The sequence below is a fragment of the Acomys minous genome (assembly GCF_964271855.1).
Source record: "Acomys minous genome assembly, chromosome: 5".
Taxonomy (NCBI): Eukaryota; Metazoa; Chordata; class Mammalia; order Rodentia; family Muridae; genus Acomys; species Acomys minous.
Window position 1 is genome coordinate 58,816,965 of NC_140494.1, and position 21,456 is coordinate 58,838,420.

The 21,456-nt window shown below is 45.2% G+C and overlaps 1 protein-coding gene across 4 annotated transcripts in view; it reads left to right on the forward strand.

The window, feature by feature from the left end:
- The window catches only part of RAI14 (retinoic acid induced 14), a 138,771-nt gene that overhangs the window by 88,807 nt on the left and 28,508 nt on the right, over positions 1-21,456 (forward strand). For all 4 annotated transcript variants that reach the window (XM_084783705.1, XM_084783708.1, XM_084783707.1 and 1 more), the window contains exon 4: positions 11,891-11,979. In XM_084783705.1, the coding sequence (XP_084639831.1) occupies positions 11,891-11,979 (89 nt within the window). The remainder of the gene's footprint in view (positions 1-11,890; positions 11,980-21,456) is intronic.

Below are 21,456 nucleotides of genomic sequence, written 5' to 3' on the forward strand. Positions count from 1 at the left end.
GTGCCTGTCCTTCACACATCCCCTTTTAGCCCTGGTGAGTGTCTTACAAAGTGCCAGCATCCAGCATCCCTCAAAAGGCATCCCACCCGGTTAGTACCTCAAGACTCTCTTGCATCATGTCTTGCGTGTAACCCCCCGAAAAGTTTCAAAGTAGCTGCAATTATCTTGTTTCCTTATCAAACTGCCAGGGTTAGGCTCATCAGAGGGACTGTTTGTTGAGATAGCAGACAACATTTGTCTACATTTATCACAGTTCATTTTTTAAAAAAATATTTATTTATTAGGTTTACAGCATTTTACCTGCATGTATACCTGCATGGCAGAAGAGGGTACCAGATCTCATTATAGATGGTTGTAAGCCATCATGTGGTTGCTGGGAATTGAACTCAGGACCTTTGGAAGAGCAGTCAGTGCTCTTAACCTCTGAGCCATCTCTCCAGCCCCCCTATCACAGTTCATATATTGCTCCCTTTTCAGCTTTCTTCACATATCTCTCCTGTGATGGCCTCATATCGTGGGGCAAACATTGAAGAAATGACTCAGAAAGAAACCCAGAAATCCTGGAGTTAATACACATCACCTATTCTACTTTGTAGGCACTAGAATCTGGAAGCATGTTTTGTTTATATCATGGGTTCCTCCCCTCCCTCACGCCAGCCTCCAGGGCCTGCCACATGCCAAGCAAGTGCTGTGCCCTTGAGCTACACCCCCAGCCCCCAGTGTGTCTTAGCTTTAGAATAAGTCCTCTTCCGTTGCTGTCACCACACTCCTGCCCCCTTCCCCAGGAGAGCACGCCCTAGAATATTAGCGCTGGCTACATTTAATAGCAATCCCGGACACTTCAAAGTCAACAGTCATTATTTCTATTTGTTGCTTTTATTGTGTCTGTGACAAAAACACCTAGTAGGAACAAGGGATGGAAGATTTCATTGCCTCAGTTTGCAGTGGTGGGAATCACGCTGCAGGATGGCAGTGGGGGCAGCAGAGACCTCCCCCCCCCACCTTATCTCATCACAGACTGGGAGTCAGAGATCACAAGCAGCAACCAGGAAAGTGTAAAAGCTCCATAATGTCTTTCTTCTTCCAGCCTTTCCTAAAAGGCTCCATGACCTTCAGACTGGCCATCAGGTACTGTGGCAGGACACTTCAAGATCAAACGGAGACACCGTTTTTATATTCTCCCCTTCCTTTAGGGCAGTCAGGAGGTGACAGAAGTTTCCTTTTTCAGTCGGCTCTGACCAGTGGTGGCATTATGCTGGCCCATAAGATTGAGGGCAGCAGAGCTGGGGAGATGACTCATTTGGTAAAGTGCTTGCCGTGCAAGAGTGAAAACCTAACTTAGAGTCCCCAGGACCCATTTAAGACCAAGGCATGGTGACATACACTTTTATAATCTTAGCACTCCTTTAGGGAGGCAGGAAGAAGAGACAGAAGGTTGCAGAACCAGCTGGTCTAGCATATACAATGGTAAACAACAAAGAGACCCGTAAACAAAGTGGGCAGCAAGGACCAACACCCAAGGTTGCCTTTGAGTTCTCCACACACATACACACTGCGGCACATGCACTTTGGCACTCACACAGACTCGGGCACACACATTTCTTGTGGTAGGATTGTCCATTTGGAAGCTGCTGTAGGCCCAGCCTCATTTGAGCTCAGCGACAAACAACTGCCATAAAACATTTAGGTTGTATATGAGTCAGTGGTTTAGAACTGGAAAAGGGTGTGTGACCGGATGAGTAAATTAAGGCTAATGGATTTTAGGGATGAATCTCAACCTGTGGAGTCTCATTTTAGTTTTTTCAGACTTTATTACCTCTTTTGTTTGCTTCTTTGGAGTGGTCCACACCACAGCCTTTAATGCAACACGCCTGAGAAAAGGTACGGTTGAGACCAAAACCGTGTGTGGTGATGCTTTTTCTTATATGCCACTGTGGACATCAGCATCACCTATAAGCCTGCTGGGCAAGAGCCTGAGGATTTGTTTTTCTGCCTGACTCGCTGCTGCTGCTGCTGTTGCTGCCACTGCTGCTGCTACCGCAGCCGCCGCCAGCGGCCCATAGGACTTTGCTGGAGCACCACTGCATACCTGAGTCAAGAAGCAAACTAGCCCCCAACCCGAGGACTCAGTTTCTCTACCAAGACCATGCGTTACAGTGAGATACTAATTTACAGTTGGGTTGGTTCATTGCTGTACTTAGACCTGAGAAAACTGAAACAAACAAACAAACAAACAAACAAACAAAACACAAAAACACAAAAAAAACAAAGCAGAAGTTTTACATGACCTTTAAAGCAAAAAGAAAATAGACAACACTGCTGCTGTGTGCTGGGGAAGTTGAAAAAAGCAAGACCGAGCTTCCACACTGTCAGTGCATGGTCTGAGGGGACAGATGGACAGCAAACCATGGCTCCTTCAGGGTGTTGCCAGGTACAGGAGGAAAGTGAGGAGGGCAAGCGCCACCCTGACTAAGCCTGGGAGAAGCAGCACCGAGCAGGTCCCGACCGCTTCTGGAGTGATGGCTCTCCTGGAATAGCAAGGCAAACTCTGAGGAGGGGTGCCTGCCATGGGTTCAGTAAACAGCAAGAAGCCGGTGGGCTGGAGCTGCGAGCAGTCCGAGCGACGGAAAGTGAAGCTGAGACAAGGGGGCCAGGATACCTCACACACAACTCTCTGCTCCATGGCCAGGAGTCTGGAGTAAATCGTAATAAATAATACTTAACTTTTCTGACTTTGCCTAAGATGAATTTTTTTTTTTTTTTTTTTTTTGCTCACAATGACATCTTCTAAACACATACAGTGAAAATGGAAGCAAGCTGCCTGGTTGGGGATGTGAGGCTTCTGTTGCAAAACTGAAATTCCTAGCTCTGGGCACCTGGGAGAAGCTGGTCTCCATCATGACCTAGTCCTGAGCCTTCCTGACACACAGGGCAGTGGGAGAACAGCTACCTCAGCATTAGGGCGGGGAGCCAGATGTAGTGGCTCCCAGCTGTAACCCCAGCACTCAGAAAGCCAAAGCAAGAGCCTTGCTGTGAATCCAAGGCCAGTCTGTGCTGTGTAGCTGCATCCTGTGGCAAACAACAAAAAAAGCATGAGGGCAGTGAATTCACACCCTGTGTTCTGTGAATTCTCCAGCCCGTTTGAACCCCGGTGTCTCTGTGAAATGAAGATATTGGACTTTGCCTTTCCACAGCTGGTAATTCCTGGACTCTGGGTTGTATGTAACCAGTGCCGCAAGGGTTTGGGAAATGGTTAGCTCTGAATGTTAACTGTCTGTCTGCTTAATTTGTAGTTCGATATGTTGGTACCAGAGTCAGGGGAGATGCTGAAGTCTCAGAGTAGTTTAACCATGTGAGTGCCAAGAGCCCACATGGTAAAAGACAAGAGTTTGGTTTGGGTGAGATTTTCTGCCTGAAAATCCCATCTTCTGACAGTAGCCCCAAGAGCATCTTTCCTTCCAATATATGTTTCCCCTGCTAATCAGGAACCAGAGAGCTTATGTCTAGTCTTTCTTTAGAAACTGGAACTTGCCAAACTGAAACTCGTGGGCTTTGAACAGCAGCTCAGGTCTCCTGATGAAGCGCCTTGGGAAACATCCCATCCTGGTCCCGAGGCATTTGTTTCGGGGAAGTTTACACAACTCACTGAGTGGTTTTGTAGGAAAGGAAACTTCCGGTGCTGGCTCTCTCCGCTTCAGTGCTGGGGTGGCATTTCCAATCTACCCGAGGGTCCCAGCAGCCCTAAGCGATGCCTGTGTTTGCTTTTGGCCAAATGCTTCCAGTTTTCGGTTTAAAGTTTCTGTTTTTCTAAAGAGCAGCACAGCCCTCAAGTTAGAATCCACAATATTATAGTGTTTCAGTGGATTATCTGCTCTTGGTGGTGGTGGTGGTGTCATACAGTTGCTTTAAACAAAAGTTCCGCCATCACGAGGGAGCAACAAAATGGCTGACAGTGTGCTGCCCAGGTCTCTAACCTCTCCCCAGGCCACCCTCTCCTCCTCTGTCACTCACACTATCCTATACTCACTCAGGCTGCCAGGAGTTTCTTCTGGAAGCTAGGGACATCACCAATAAATTGACTTTCTCTTCAGAGGACTGGGATCAGGCATAGGGGCTGGGAAGGGGAAAGCAGGACAGAGCAGTAGAGCTGGAGGGTACCGGAAGCTCGGGCGGTCCAGGTGTCGAAAACAGACGCATCCCCAGTGTGGATAAGCACCACAGGACGAAAGCAGCTGTGTGTAAATCATGTGGCTGCTTGTCTGTGACTTCTGGTTACTTCTCTGTGGTGGGCTGGGCTGAGCCTTATAAACAGAGCTAAACAGGCTCTGTTACAATGAAACATGAAACCACAGGGATTCCTTTTTTTGTGGGACACAGCTATGAAATAAGTTTTTAAGGCTAAGAAAGTATGTTTTTCAAGAATTCTTGAAACAATGGGCATCGTGGCATAACAAAACAGTGTGGGGATTTCAGTTTGTCCTTTGTTTAGGCTAGTGAGTTTTGTTTTGTTTTGTTTTTTTAACTTTTGGTAAATATAGGAACTCTCCTGGGATCTAGTACATGCAGATTATAAGTACGTAGAAACTGGGGTATAGGTAGGGCTCGAGAGCTTGCATTCCTCCCTCCCTTCCTTCCTTCTTTCCTTCCTTCCTTCTGTCCTCCTGTCCTCCTTTTCTTCCTTTGGTTTAAGTGTCTGAATGTTATGTCTGGGCACCACATATGTACAGTACATACGGAGGCCAGAAGAGGGCGTCCGTGGACGTACAAGTGGTTATGAACTGTCATGTGAGTGTTGGGAATTGAACTTGGGTCCTCTGTAAGAACAAGCTGTGCTCTTCAACGCTGAGCCATCTCTCCAGTGATCCCTGACAAGCTCCTGGCCTATGAACCACTCCGAGTGAGCGAGACTGAAGTTACTAAAGTGCTGCCCCTTCAGCTCCATCGGAAGCCAAGCAGCCACTCTGAAACCCTGGGCAGGGACCAGTAGCTTGGTCCAGGCCCTTGCATTAGAGAGGAAATGCGCGGCTCTTAAAGCCTTCCTGCCGTCACTGGGTTCTTCACCTACCTATATAAGACTGAAAGGAAACAATCTTTCTCCATACACTGACACTTGAATGACAGCGTTAGTTTTTAGGAGATAATTAAGCAGCTTAGGTAGAGAAGGAGCCAAAGGGTATTCTTAACGTGTTTTGCATTTACTTTGTTATATTTATTTTAGGAGAAATTTTCGCTGATAATCAACTGAGCTACTTCAAAAGGCTCATTGAGAATACTGAAATACAGAGCCGGAAATCAGTTCCCAGCACCTGCGCTGGGCAGCTGACAACCATGTATATAACTCTAGCACCGAGGGAACCAGCGCCCTCTGCTGGAGCATGTGTGCACCCCACACACGGCGTATACACACATACTTATAAAAAAAATTTTTAAATTTTTTAGATAAATACAAGTTTTTGCCTCTGTGAATTTTACATTGTAATCAAAATTCTCTTGTTTAAATAAGACATTGCTAGCCTAGAAATCTCAGCTAGCGTTTGGAGAATCCAAATCCCCCTGCATTGTTGTCAGAAGCGTGTGATGAGACAGTAGCTTCAGGACGTTTAGAAGTGCCTCTGAAAGAGAAATGAGTCTGCCTAAGCTGTCCCACCACTGTAAACCTGCTGGCTTTGAGAGCGAATACCCACATGAGGACTCAACCTATATATTTTAGCAGTAACACTACTTTAAAAGGAGAAGCAGCCCACATTCACCTAAGTGATAAGTGGGAAAAAACGCCACTATATTCATGCACTTGAACAGTAGTGAACTACTGGTAATACACAAATGTGCCTTGAAAGCGAACTACATGAAGTCAGCGCCAGCAGACCACCTACTGTGTGCTCACATCTCCAAAGCATGTTCACAGTGGGGCAGGTTAGTAGAAGATGGAAAGTAGACTGGTGATCTTTCTTTTTTCTCTTTTGGACCAGTGGAACAGAGAAAAAAAAGTGCCTCTTGAGCAGTATGGGGATTTTCTTTTTAAGACATTGTAGAAAGTGTAGAATTATACAGTGACTGTTGTAGCTCAAACATAGAGCCCTGTGTGTTAGTGTTTGGTCCGCAGTGAGTGGTGCTCTGCGGGGGTGGGGGTGGGGAGGATGCAGAGACGGAAGCTGCAGGAGATGCTGTCTAGCCGTGAGAAGTCACTGAGCGTTTGATTTTGAGGGTCTACCACCGCAGTCCCTTCTCTTCTCCCCACTGCCTGACCACCATGGCGGTAGCTCTCTGTCCCACTATACCGTCCCCAACATGGTTAATTGCAGCCCTGAGCATAAAAGAAATCTTTCCTTGGTCAGGGATTTTTGTCACAGCGACAATAAGTTCGACTCCCACCGTGAGGCTGACACTTGAGCATCTTGTTCAAGTTGGCTCTGCTTCAGGTTCACGTCCAAAGGCTAAATGTTAATGTCCTCCTGCTCCATGACCTTGCTTGCCCACTTTTGTGACTATGCTAAAAAGAACTGAATTTATATTATGGGGGTCATATCTCCAAAAAAAAAAAAGGTGTGAAAACGTTAGCATTTTAGTTCTTTAGTCCTTAGCGGAATCATGCTTCGACATTCCACATTGACTGAAAGGCTTAAGCACAGGGTGTTTCAACCCAGAAACCACATATTTTGAGATAGGAGCCGTCCTATGGTGTTTGGGATTCTTAGCAGTTATCTCTGGCTTCCGCACATTAGCTGGGGCCCCTCCTTTCCCCGGTCCCTATCAGTAATCAAAACTGTCTCTGAATATTGCTAAGTTCCCAAACCCGTGTGTGTGTGTGTGTGTGTGTGTGTGTGTGTGTGTGTGTGTGTGTGTGTGTGTAGTGCACAAAATATAAAATGTTCCCTCAGACTGGTTAACTTTTAGAGCGCATACTAGAAGTTGAGCTTCATAACTAGGGAGTTTGTTTTAGTCACTGTTTCTCAGCTCTCAGAACAGTATTTGACACATAGATGCTATTTATATGTGGTCATACGTTGCGTGAATGGATGGATATAGCCATGGGAGCAACTACTTCAAAAGCACGCAACTATAATAGCATCAAAAGCATCTCATACTTAAGGTAGCACATATTCTAACACCCCATCAACATTGTCACAAAACATGTTTAAGGGGGCGTCTATGTGTGGGTTTTAGGTAATTTATTATTTTGGCCCCTACTCATCCCGATCTGCACACTTTATTTACAGGTAGCTGCTTTTAGCCGGTGTTCTATAACAGGCCAATAAGGATGCTCACTACTTGGTGGTGGCCTGCCTTCCCCCATTCTAATCCTGCAGTAACTGCCATCCAGAGAGGGGACAGGAGGCTGGCACCTCTCCACCAGCCCCCTAGACTGTCACCTGGGGAAGTGCGCACCCTTACCACTCTCTGTGCAGGAGAGGACTGTCTGCACCCTGTCGGCTGAGGGGCAAAGCTTTGCCACCAGTGCGGCTTGCTTTCCCACCCGGTGACATCAGAGCTCTCCATTTAAGACCCTCGTTCAAGACGGCCCTGCTTCTGCTCACGCTCAGCAGCTCCGCGTCAATGTCATGCGGCTGCCAAGTGCTGCTCTGGGGATTGTCACGTCTCTGAAAGGTGCCAGAACTTAACAGAGCTCCAGTGTGAGCCTTAGACAAGGCTTGCATGGGGTGGGTCTTTGGGGCCTGTCCATGTCGATCGATAACCGTTCCCAAGCATCCAGCCCCTGGAAATGCACACAGCTTTTTTTCCTCATCCCCATCCTTATTTTTAAAGCAGTGGCGCCAGAACTAAATTCTGTCCTTTCTGAACACTGAGTTTCTCTGATTAAGCAATGGGTCACGTCCTCTGCTCTGGCTTGTGCGGGTGAGGCTGGTGGCATGTGTGGGGGAGTGTTTATTACATATTGCACTTTGGTGCCTTTACATATAAATGCTTTTATTTCTGATAGGCTGTTTTACTGATGAGCAAATTGAGACACAGAGAACTCTTGCCCAAGATCACACTAGTGAGGTGTGTGCTGAAATCCAGTCAGTCTGTGCCCTTAAAAGTGACACATAGAACCCCCTTACCACTGCTGCGTGGGTTCCTGTGCTTTCCCGGCTCTCTGCCCGCTCTGTCTTCCCCTTTAGCTTCCATAATATGAGAAGCTTTAATTTTTGAAAGTCACAGACATTAGGGATAAAGGTGAAAATCCCTGAGGTTAAAGTTTTAATATAACTAGATGTCCAAGTTAAGTACACAAAAGCGGTAGAATTAATGCAGTGTTCCTGCCTTGCTCTGCTGTACTGTGGTATGTACCCTGCCTTTGATTAATACCCCATAATATGTTGGGGAATGTCCCCTATCAAAGCCAAACCACAGTAGAAAATATGAATTATAACATTGATTTTAGTGTATGGGGCACACTAGACTTCCTACTGCCTCTCACTTACGTGAATTATTTTTCTTACTCTGGAGAAATGTAATCCAAGCACTTGAAACTGATCTCTAGTTTGGCATGAGTATATTGGAAAACTTTTTTTTCAATCACCTCATTCTGTGTAATTATAGATACATGTTCTTCTCATAAAGTGCATTAGTTAAAATGTCAGTGTTTTAATAACCCAAGTAATGCGGCAATGGAAACTATTTTTTCCTTTTCTAAAACTAGCCTAATTCTGTTCATAAGATTATCTCCAGTTACATTTATTTTCTTCCTGAAAATGACATATATTCATTCTTTCTTATGTTTGGAAAAATCCGTCATACATAGGTCTCAACATTTGTTTATCTACCCTCTATTGTAGGACACTTAGATTGGTTCTGTACCTTAGCTGTTGTAAATAGTTCTGCAGTAAACATCGGTGCGCAAGTTATGTCTGTCGTATCGTGACTTGGTGGCTGTAGGGAGCTCATGGGGGACTGGAGGATACCTGCTACTTTTTTTTTTTTTTTTTGATAGCAGAGTGCAAGCATTCTTCAAGAGAATAGTTGGAAAGTTTCCAAAATACAGGAGCGGGAGGAATCGCCTTAACTGTACATTCTAATCCAAAGCCAGATGGGTATGGTAGGTAGAACACAGCTAAACCCCCTTCATCCGCCATCCTTCCTTAACATAGAGTCAGTGACTCCTTTACTCATTGGCTCCACCAATCAGACGTATTACAGCCGTCAAAGGTGTCCGTGCAGGTCGATATCAGTTTTCCTTTCAAACCAACGTCTGAGGAGTTGCTGCTGTGGAGTTGGGAACCGAGCCCATCTTCCCAACACTTTTTTTTTTTTAAAGGAAGGAATGATCATGGCCTTCCAAGTAATGGTTTAAATCTCTACGGTCGGTCTAAGTCATCGATGACTTCACGTCAAGTTTATCTGACTGCATGCATCAAGGCAGTAGCAGTGATTTCAGAGGTATCTCCAGTTTCAGCTACCCATGAGTACAGTATAGGATCCGGCTACGTACGGAAAGCCCAAAGGATAGCTTCAGAGGGGCTATAAAGTGGCCGGGGATGTTGTGTGGCTGAATTTGTATGATACAAAGTAGGCGTGTTCCATTCACAAAAGTTCAGCCAACAGTACAATGACACGCATTTCCTTTACTTGTGTGACACTTTAATCAAAAATTGTTGTACAGGCCAGGTGTGGTGTCACACAGATGTAATACCAGCATGTGAGAAGCTGAGTCAATAAGAACATGAGTCTGAGGCCAGTATATGCTATGTAGCAAAATTCTGCTTCCAGACGGACAAACAAACCCAGCAAATAAAAACAGTAACGTGTGTGTGTGTGTGTGTGTGTGTGTGTGTGTGTGTGTGTGTGTGTGTGTGTAACAGGCACTGTTCCTAGTGTGGATATATTTAGAGTGGTCCTCTGGTTTTAGAAGATAACAAAGTAACCATCTAATAAACAAACACCTAGCCACATAGAACAAGGCAGTTCTTTTTTTTTTTTTAAAGATTGATTTAAATTTATTTATTTTGTATACAGCGCTCTGCTTGCATGTACACCTTCCCACCAGAAGAGGGCATCAGATCTCATTGTAGATGGCTATGAGCCACCGTGTGGTTGCTGGAGATTGAACTCAGGACCTCTGGACCTCTGGAAGAGTAGACAGTGCCCTTAACCTCTGAGCCATCTCTTCCAGCTCCCCCAGCAAGGCAGTTCTTAATGAGCTTTAGGTTAGGGTTTACCAGTCTAGCAATCTAGGGGCGTAGTTATCAGGGACTCTGAAAGCAATAACCAAGGCAAATGTGGTGAGTCTGCATCTTCAAGACCAGTTAACTATATTACATTTAACCAGTTCTGTGTCTGGAACCCATTCCAGAAGCTTCCACTAAGGCTGGTTAAAACAGAAGGCTTTCCATCTATGATACAATGAAGTGACATCAGCAGTGCCGAGCAACTGAGGGAGTGTGGTGCTGCCTTTTAGGGCCAACCTTTATATCACCAAGATTCTATCGGTGAAACATCAGTCATTGCTGCACTTCTAAATTAGTAAACTTTCACTAGTAACTCACAGAGTAACTTCTGACGGTAAAGAAACTGCACAGGTCCCGTTACACATTAAGACAGTGTGCTTGGGACTAGGTAGGCGTTGATCAGTTTGTGGAGGGAATTTAGGCTCCAGAAACACTGAATAGATGTCCCAGGACTCACTGATAATTAGCTTTCTAGCAGCTGATTTACAGTCATATTTGGAGTATCCTCCTTGGGTGGGCTGCCCATTCCCTACGCTTAACTGTAAAGACTGGTCTGCAGTCATGCAACTTGGCTCCAACTATCAGATCTTGGGTTTGCCAGTCAGTCACAACCCCAGGCTCTGATGGCAGAACAAGCCATACAAATAAACACTACGTGGGCATAATTCAGAGGTAGTCCTGCATAGGAAGTAGCCCAAGGGCACCACTCCTTGTTGGAGACCATATCTGCTTCCGGTCCTGAATGCACAGTGAAATTGTTCACTGCTTCTTTCAGCCTAGAGAAGTACCCTCTCCCAGGAACCTGAAGGGATGGTTCATATGGTACTTGAAGGTTAATCCTCTTAATGGCATTCTAAAGATAGAGAGCAAGCGCGTAGTGTCAAGTGTCACTGGGTTAAAGTCGATAAAGGTTGTTACAAGAGTGAACAAAGATGATATATAAAAGTGGATAAAATGTTAGACATACACTGAACACTCAGAAAAGTTCTCTGTGGCTTTGTTATTCACCTATAAAACAGCAGTAGACTTGGCTTGTCCAAGAACTGACCATTGTGTGACTTACTAAAGTATATTATTTAAGAGAGATGCTTTTTCTGTAAGCAATGGGCAGTGGGGAAAAGTTGATGACTTATTATAAATTCAACCTGAAGTGGAGAAAGGGACAAAAATGTGGTGAATCTCACTTTTTATTTTATTTTATTTTATTTATTTAGTTAGTTAGTTTTTTTGAGACAGGGTTTGGGAGGGATTCCCTATTTAGCCTTGCCCGTCCTGGACTTACTTTTGTAGACCAGGCTGGCCTCGAACTTACAGAGATTCACCTGCCTCTGCCTCCCGAGGGCTGGGATTAAAGGCGTGCACCACCACGCCCGGCTGCATCTCACTTTTTAAAGAGCCTTGTCTTTGGGTTGTAAGGCTGAGAATCTCATTCCTGCTCCATCGCTTGATGAAAGATGACGGTGATTGACTAGAAGCGTGTAGCTCAGTGGTAATGAATATGACATTCCGGATTCAAGCCCCGGCACCAAGGAAAGGTGTAAATGAGCAAGTGACAGGACCACACTGAGTCTCTGCTCCTCACTGTGAGACTGCTAACCTTGCCCGCTCAGGTCTCTGAGGGTTGCCGTGGAGCTCTGGTGAGAAAACATGTACATGGAGGAGCAAAGCTGTGAGAAGATGAACTTCTAAATCTAAAGGAGATGTGTTTTCTTCTCTCCTTGCAGTTTCCACCTCGCTGCTGCGAAGGGACACGTGGAATGTCTCAAGGTCATGGTTACACATGGTGTGGATGTGACTGCCCAAGATACTTCCGGTACGTGGTTTCTTAATTTCTTTTCTTTCTTTCTTTCTTTCTTTTTTTTTTTGTTTTTTGGTTTTTGGGTTTTTTTGTTTTGTTTTGTTTTTCAAGACAGGGTTTCTCTGTGTAGCCTTGGCTGTCCTGAACCTGCTTTGTAGGCCAGGCTGGCTTCGAACTCACAGCGATCCACCTGCTTCTGCCTCCCGAGTGCTGGGATTATAGGCGTGCGCCACCAGGCCCGGCTACGGTTTCTTAATTTCTTAAATCAACAAGCCAGTGTGAGAATAGGTGTTGCGAAGGTGGCTCATGCGCATTGTTGAAGATTTAGAGCCTGCAGACAAGCCAGAAGCAGAACAAACAAACAAAGAAACAAACAAACAAAATCAATTCGGAAGCCCCTGCCATTGCTTCATTGTTTGTCCTTATAAGTGTTTTCATCTTCTGTGTGTCTAGTCAGCTGGAAACTATATGCTCCATTTTCTCCAGGATGGCATTTTATATTATTTTCTAGGACTGTATGTGTAGATCAACCAACATCTCCTAATTCTTGATTGTACGTAAACTGATAAATGTGGCGTGTTACTGGTCACATATTTCATAGCCAGCTTAGAGCTCCAGACAGAACGATGCCTTTCATCTTGACCCTTGCTGTACTGCAGTGCCCTCAAAATCATCTGGGCACTGGAAGAGATGAAGGGAGAAGGGGAAAGAAAGAAGAATAAACACAGAGATGGGGGCAGGGAGTGTGGTGGTTAGTGCCGTCAGCTTGGCAGAATTTAGGATTGCCTGCCTGGAGGATTGGCCCTGGGCATAGACTGATGATGTTCAGGTGGGAAAACCAACCAGCATGCCATTCCCTAGATGGGTAAGTGAGCTGGACGCTGGCATGCATGCCTGCGTGCATTGCTGTCTTCTGTGGACCTATTTGGCCAGCTACTTCAAGCTCTTGCCACTGTGACTTACTGGGAGCTGTGACCCAAATGAACTGTTCTCCCTTAAGCTGCTTTTGTCATGTTAACACGGTAATGTTTCCGGGTGATTCTAAGGTGAAGCCAGTATGGGCAGATAATGAGCAAGGCAAATGGAGCCTTGGGAGAGCAGGAGAGCCTTGTCTTCCAACCAGCAGCCCCTGGAGCAGCCAGGGGAGAGCAGGAGAGCCTTGTCCCCCAGCGAGCAGCCCCTAGAGCAGCCAGGGGAGAGCAGGAGAGCCTTTACCTCCAGCCAGCAGCCCCTGGAGCAGCCAGGGGAGAGCAGGAGAGCCTTGTCTTCCAACCAGCAGCCTCTGAAGCAGCCAGGGGAGAGCAGGAGAGCCTTGTCCCCCAGCGAGCAGCCCCTAGAGCAGCCAGGGGAGAGCAGGAGAGCCTTGTCCCCCAGCCAGCAGCCCCTGGAGCCAGGGGCCTAGGATGTGTTCTCTGTTGGCTGTGTGGAAAAGCTAGTGACTTAATTTGTCTCTTGCACTGGAAAAGCTTTGGCTTCTAAAAGGTTTATGTTAGTTTTTCCTGGGCTATAAAGTTGGTGTAATTGCAGAGTCTTCACCTGGGATTTCCGTTAAGCTATACTGAATTCCTTCCTCTCTCTCTTTAGAACAGCCATTTTGGGAATCAGCCAGGTGTTAAAGGCTATTGTTACCCACAAAGGGTTGGAAAACCCTAATCTTTCAGAATGGCCATCAATGTCTGTGGTGTGTTTAGCTCTTTTTTTCCTTATTATTATTATTTTTAGGTAATTTGCTAGTTGGAAATCTTTATACTTTGAGAATAGTTGTTTGTTTTCTGGAGAGGCCAAGAACAAGACAGGGTCAAGTTGGGCAATTGTATCAAACTGATAAAACTACTTTTGGGGAAATTGGGGGGGGAAAAGAAGTCCCCATGATTTTTCTGAGCAGTTTCACAGAGAATTCCAAAAGTATATGAGGAATGGCAGTGTTAGTAGAGGAATAAATGACTTCCTTAAGTGATTGCTTTGAGGGGAATATTAATTCATCTTATACAAGTGGCATCGTTCATCTCAAAGCCCAGCTATTTTGTTTTAAAAGTGCACTGCCGTTACTTTTAAAGTTAGTCCATGTAACTTGTTATCATATCCAGTCGTGACAGCGAGGGGATTTGCTCTCCTCGAAAACTACAGTGTCACAGAGCTAGGCTAGAGCGAGGGCAGCACTGCTCTGTGCTTCTGTCTCATCTCACTGCCTCTGTTGCTCAGAAATAGATTAGACGGGACGCTACTTATTCCGACATAGCCAAACATCACCCGTTGTCTCTTCTTAAAGAAAGAAATCATCCCCTTTAATAAATGTTTATGCTCCTTAAAAAAAACAAACAAAAACAAAAAGCATGTTCTCCCTAATATATTTCTACTTAGCTCAGATCACATTATAGAATTCCCTGTCTTGCTTTTTGGGGTGTGTGTGTGTGTGTGTGTGTGTGTGTGTGTGTGTGTGTGTGTGTGTGTGTGTGTACACATTCATGTTCATGTGTTTGCCTGTGCACTCATGTGTATGGAAACCAGAGGCCAACCTATGTTATCACCCCCCCCCCCCCAGGTGTTACCTGCTGTGTTTTTTGAGCCGAGGTCTCTCCCTGGCCTGGGGCCTGTTGAGTAGGCTACGCTGGCTGGCTAGCAAGCCCCAGGGATCATCTGAAACCAGCCATCTCTGCCTCTTCAGTGCAGGGTTCACAAGCACCCACCATCATGCTCGCCTTTTTAAATGTGGGTTCTGAGGGACGGAACTCAGTTCCTCATGTTTGCAAGGCAAGCACTTTAAAAACCGAGGTCAACACCAAGCCTTTGCCTTTACTTAGCATCCTGCCCATGTCATTTCCCCCATCAAGCTCATAAAAGAAGCATTGCAGAAAATAAATAGGCTATTGCTTTTATTAATAGCCCCTAATTATTATAGCGCTTATTACTAACCTGCTACCATATCAATAGAAGACACAGACACCTGATGTATACATACGCCTTGCTTCACCTGGGGCTGGACCAATTTTATCCCTAAGCTACCTTGTCACCTCTCAGCCCCACAGCCCATGCCGCCTGCTTTAATCATTCCTATCTATTCTACTTCCCACCTAACATTCGCTTCCTTCTTTCCTGTCCCTCTCCTTCGTGATCCTCCTGTCCTCCCCACCAGTGCACCCAGCCACGCCTACCTCATCTGCCCTGCCCACACGTGTAGGCATTTTATTGGTCAAACGAGGATTACTAGGAAGCAGGGTTACACAGCAACATTTGGGGTACGTGATAGTCTGCCCATAAGAGACAGCAAAGCAGACTTCAGGGAGCAAAGTCATTAGCAATCAAATACATAGGACAAGGCCATGCTGTTATAGGAAAGCTAAGTAAGTTTGTTTATTTGTGGCCGTATATAGCCACATGGGTATGTTTTTTATTTATGATTCTATCCCTAACTGGATTTCTGAGAGCCTGGACCACAGTAAACCCAGCCCAGCTCCACACCATCTGCTTGCTGACTGAAATAGCGTGAAGGGACACTGGAGGGGGGTGCCTGGACCATCTTTGAGGTCCCACAGTGCTGGCCAATGGAAACTGCTTGAAATTGGTGACTCTTGAGTCCTCTATGGCCCAGGATGTTGTTCGAATGTTCCAGGAAGTCGTAGAACCTTCCGTCACTTCCTGTCCCATGCCAGCGCCAGCAGTGAGGCCAGCACCCTGCTCCTGAGGCTTCGCTGTTTTATCCGGATCTTGGTGAGGTTCCAGTCTCTCCAGTGATTCCATGAAGCCAACAAGGAGAGCGAGCACGACCATAACGGGAGGGAATGTGTGCATGGAGAAAAGCATGTTGGGATCGGTCCCTGTCTAGACTTACTGCTCAAGCTTCTCCTACCGCAGCAGTGGGGATAAACTGATGGCTTTGACTGCCGCTGCTTGTGACCTGGATGCGATGCTCACTCTCACTGTCCCTCTCAAGAGAGCACATCTGTGGGGGCTGGAGAGATGCCTCAGCGGTTAAGAGCACTGTCAGCTCTTCCAGAGGTCCTGAGTTCAATTCCCAGCAACCATATGGTGGCTCTTGACCATCTAATATGAGCTCTGGTGCCCTCTTCTGGTGCTTGGGCACACATACAGGCAGAACACTATATATGTAATAAATAAATAAATCTTAAAAAAAAAAAAAAAAGAAGAAAGCACATCTGAATATGAAGGAAAGGAGTTCATCACTGTGTCTTAGTGGGTCATCTTTAGTACCAAATGGCTTTGATAGTTAGAGGGTGAATTAAATAACTCAGCTTTGGCAAAGATGTTTTCTGTAAACCCACCTTAAATGTTGCACAGTGTTGCTGAGATGTAGCCTTCAGTATGGAAACCTGCTGAGAACAGGCATTAAACTCTGTTACTGAGAGTCATACACTGCTATGTAGGGACTGTATCATTATCCTTGTCCAGTTCCTCATCATCTTCATCATCATCACCACCATCATCTTCATCTTCCTCATCACTATCATCACCACCACCACCATCATTATCATCATCATCTTGCCTGGCCTAGGATTCATTTCACAGACAGGAAGGCCTTAAATTTTCAGTAACCCTCCTGCCTCTGCCTCTAACTCTGATATTACAGGGATGTGGTCCCATGCCCCCGGAGGGATTTTACAGCAGTGGGAGAGACCTTCTTTCAGAATATGTTACACTGATGCTATCTATTTTTATTCACAAAAACCTATAGGATGGTGAAATTGTTTTGTTTTGTTTTTTAGTTTTCCAAGACAGGGTTTCTCTGTGTAGCCTTGGCTGTCCTGGACTTGCTTTGTAGACCAAGCTGGCCTCGAACTCACAGAGATCCTCCTGCCTCTGCCTCCCAAGTGCTAGCATTAAAGGCGTGCACCACCACACCCGGTGGTCAAGTTGTAATCTTTATTTTATTTTATTTTTACTTTTTAAACTATTGAGGCCACATGTTGGTGGTGCATGCCTTTAATCCCAGCACTCTGGAGACAGAGGCAGGCAGATCTTTGCAAGTTCGAGGCCAGCCTGGTATAGAGAGCGAGTTCCAGGACAGCCAAAGCCATACAAAGAAACCATGTCTCGGAAAAACAAAACAATTGAATAGACAGTCTTTAGTCTCTAGAGGCAAATGTTTTTTTTATATCTCTCTTTTAAGTTATCCTTCTGTATGAAATGCTTGGAATTCTGGGAATTTTTATGGATGCCCCACAGTGAATCTTACAAGAACTGGTCAGCAGCTGGCTGCATACTTTGGATAGCAGGCTGAGTGAAATGGTCAGCATGGCATCTCAGCGGTGCCTGGCGATGGTCCTCCTTGTATGAAATCATGTAAAGCTCTTTGTATTTGGCTACTGTTCTATAATGACTCAGGGGACTTCAGTCAGCACTTTTTATTCTCATTTACTCAGCAGGCCGTTGAAAGGTTAAAGTTTGAGTCTGGTGTGGTGACTTTTATCATGCAAATTCCAGACACTATGTGTACTTAGTTGAAATACAAAGATTTTTTTCAAGAGGCAGAAAGGGAGACCAAAGGATGATTTGTGTGTCTTGTCACCCTTACAACCCTAACCTTTCCCTAAGCTCTTGGTGCAGTGTTTTCCTAGTGAAACTTCTTTAGTTACAAAGGATGCTTAGATGACGGAGAACCAAGAGACCATAACAGGCAGGGAGTCCCTGGCCGGGAGATACCTGGGAAGTTGCTAGGCTCCTTGCTAGCTTTTTATTTGTTTGTTTACTTCCTTTTGTTTTTACATTTCTGGGTGGCCTTCCCGTTCTATTAGACATCCTAATCCCACTCAAAATCGACACTTAATGAAAATGGAAAAGATAACGCTGGGCAGGGTGTATTGATGCATGTTCTTAATCCCAGCACTGGGGAAGCAGAGGCAGGCACGTCTCTGTGAGTTCAAGGCCAGCCAGCCTGGTCTACAGAGCGAGTCCCCGGACAGCCAGAGTTGGGATTCAAAGCATGCATCTGAAGTCTCTGATCAGATGAATTTTATCTTTTTTCATCCCCTTCCTTTCTTTTAACTGAGACCAGGAGGAGGAGAAGGAGATAATAGTCACTGAGTCAGACATTTTAGAGGGTGATTCATCCGAATAGCTGCATATCACAATCGATAAATGTAGCTCATGTTATAACTTTGGGTAAAGAAAAAAAATCAAAGTATGATTTATGCTGTTTGACTTGCTACTAATGCATGGATGTGGGAAGGTCATGAGAGGAGGTCATGAGGCAAGGATCAGCATATCTGACTGTGAAAGGACTCCAGATGGTGACCTCAGGAATGGCCTTGGATCCAATACTGTGCTTTAGAAGTAGGGGCAAAGGGGAAGTTCCATAACTCGAGCATTAAAGCACTTGCTGTCCAGTCTGCTTCCTGACTGGGAGTGTAGCAAGGTGACTAGGCCTGTGCTTTAGCTATAAGAATTCATGTAAAGAGGATTGCTTTTTTTAAAATGTCATTTACATATGTGTACAATTGCAGATAACTTAATAAGTGATTTTATTGTAGAACTATAGTCTGCATCTTGAAACTGACCTTTAAGGGAATATTTTTGAGGCATATCTAGTTGACGATCATGTAGTTGTCTTATTTCTTAATTATTTGCGTACGTCTTCCCAGATGTTGAAAAATGGCAGAGGCACGTAAGCGGACTCCCCTGCACTCTGCTATGCTAGTCAGTTCTTTCCTGTTTTCTCTTGAAATCTTAAGTTACTAAGAAGTGGTCATGTTGCTAGGTCAAAGGAAGATGCTTAGAGTCACTTTCAATATAGGACCGTTTAATGAATGGTCATCTGGGGCTCCCGGTTTATAAATAGCAGCAGTCATTTCATTTGCGGGCAATGACCTGGCAGAGTGAACCACATGAGTTATAGTTGCCCTGCTGTTTGTCTGTAGGGAAGCTGCGCCCTGACAGCTCAGACATATCCATAGCTCTCTGGGAGCCAGGAATGTGCATCTTCTCCTTCCAGTGGGCTTCTGTCATAAATAATGCATTCTGTCCAGGAGAGTTTGTATTTGGAGAGAGAAATGTGTTTTAATGCTGGCAGTGAGAGGCATCTTGCCTCACTATGGTAGTGTCCGGGAATGATTTGTGAGTAGGATTTGTGACCAAGTGAAAAGTACTCTTAGACTGCTGTTAGGGTGCACATCACAGGGGAATAGATGAATTCTTGCTTCTCTAGACTTCAAGCACTCACTTCTAGGTAGGACCAGGGCACTGGAAATGAAGCGAAGGCCTGTTATTTAGTTATAATATGTTGTTTCAATATTCCTACCACATTGCCTTTGGACAACTATGCCTTTGTCAAATGAATGGTGTTTGTGCGGAATAGCTTTTTTCCCAGAATAGTCAACAGCTAATGCATTGCATGCACAGTCTAAACAGTCCCCAGTTTACAATCAGGAAGTGTTCCAGAAGTTCATTTGCAAGGCATTTGTTTAAAATTTAAAATGTAGTTGTCCTTAGAAGCAGTGCTAGAACTGATGTCTGCAGAGGCCAAGCTATCCACCGAAGCCCAGTAAATGCAGAACACAGTGACACCCACACGCGAGGGCGTCCTTTAGTTCTGAAAAAGAGGGGACATCTGGACCTGAAACAGAAGAGGACAAAGAAATTGTTATTTTACCACTTTCAAGAGTCTCTTTTCCCTCATTTCTTCTTAACCTTCCTCACCTTTGTAAGAGAGGGTTAAGAAGGGTTTTCTGCCTCAATATCCTACCTCAACTAAACAAATGCTTTTAGTATCCCAGGGTATCTTTTGCAGAATAGAAGAGATCTGTTCTTTGAGAATATGGATTTTTTTTTAATGTGGCTCCCATGAACTCCTGACCCTCCAATTTCTGACGTGTTTCTTCATTTTATTTTATTTTATTTTATTTTATTTTATTTTATTTTATTTTATTTTATGTATATGAATGCTCTGTCTTTATGTACACCTGCATGCCAGAAGAGAGCATCAGATCCCAGTACAAATGGTTAGGAGCCACCATGTCATTATTGGGAATTGAACTCAGAACTTAGCCAGGGCTCTTAACTGCTGGGCCATTTCTCCAGCCCTTTGAGGTGTTTGTCTAGTAAGTTCTAGTCAGTGTTGAGTTAAGACAAATCATAAAGAAATATGTTATTTTGGAACTGGGCCATCATAGAAAATAAATTGTTCCTCTAAACTCATAGGTCTCAACTCTAGGCTCTTTTATGCCCTTAGGGGACATTGTGTAATGTCTTCGAGATGGGCTGGATTGTCACAGCAAGACTTCTCAAGTGCAGAGGCCAGGGAGGTGGATTAGCAGATTAATAGTTAAAGGAGTGAGCAAGCGTCTACAGCCATTATGCAGCACAAAACACCAATAGTGTTGAGGTTGAAGCTGTGTTTGAAGAAAGTCTCCAAATAGAGGTTGCTTATGAGTGTTACCCTGGGGATGTGTTGACCAGATAAAGACAAGATCTCAGGCTTTCTTAGGTGTAATGAGTTGGCCACCAGTTGTGGTCAGCCAGCCATTACCTAGCATACCCTTCCATCCAAAATGACTGGAATACATTGAGAATGAGCTCAGCACCAGCCGTGCTGTAGGAGCTAAGAGCTCCATAGGGAGTGAGACAGAGCAGTAGGGGCAGGGGACCAGTTAACCAACAGGTAGGTAGGGGGGTATATATGTATGTGTCACACACTCATGTGTGTGCGTGTGTTTGTGTGTGTGTGTATGTGTGTGCGCGCATGTGCATACATGGGAAGTATATGTCAGCTTCTAGAGCTGAGAATGGAGTAATACCACAAGATTTGAAGTATGAAGAATAAAGAAATAAAACAGAAAACAAATGTAAAAGGATTTAAGGAGGAAATGGAATATATAATGGCTGGGGCAGAGCCTCATTAATGGCTCAAGCTGTATAGCCAAGGATGACCTTGAACGATGTGGGTGCCACTGTTACCACAGGGCATCACCGTGCCACATTTGTGTCATGCTGGGTATTGAACCTGTGGCATCATGCATGCTTAGGCAAGCACTCCAGTGTACAAAGACCTCATTTAGAAGGCATCTGGAGGTGAGAGAGCAAACTGTGTGGCTGTCCTAGGAGAAGAAAATCCAGGTTAATCACACAGCAGCGGCTGAGGCCCTGGTGTGGAGGTTCGTTTGGCACTGGCTGGGCAGTTTAGTAGCACCCTGGGGTTTCCTGAAGTTTCTTAACTGATGGCACACCACTGTGCCCCATACTGCAGCCCTGACGCGGACCTAAGAAATGCTCCTTTGGCATGTACAGAGCAAGGATTTGTAAAAAGCTGTCCCTTCAGAGCTGAGTACACTGTAAAGAGAAGGAAATGGTGGGTCAAACACAGCATGCAAGTGTCTGGGTTTCTGGAATGTTGTCTCCCAGCTTGTGGGCTGTCTTTTCTGGGTTTCTAGGCCTGAGGTATTCCAGTCTGACGTGACTGTTGTGGACACGGGGCATTTTGCATCCACAGGTCAGCTAAATGCAGTACTGTGAGGCCGGCTGCTACCACAGTCCCGACCAGAG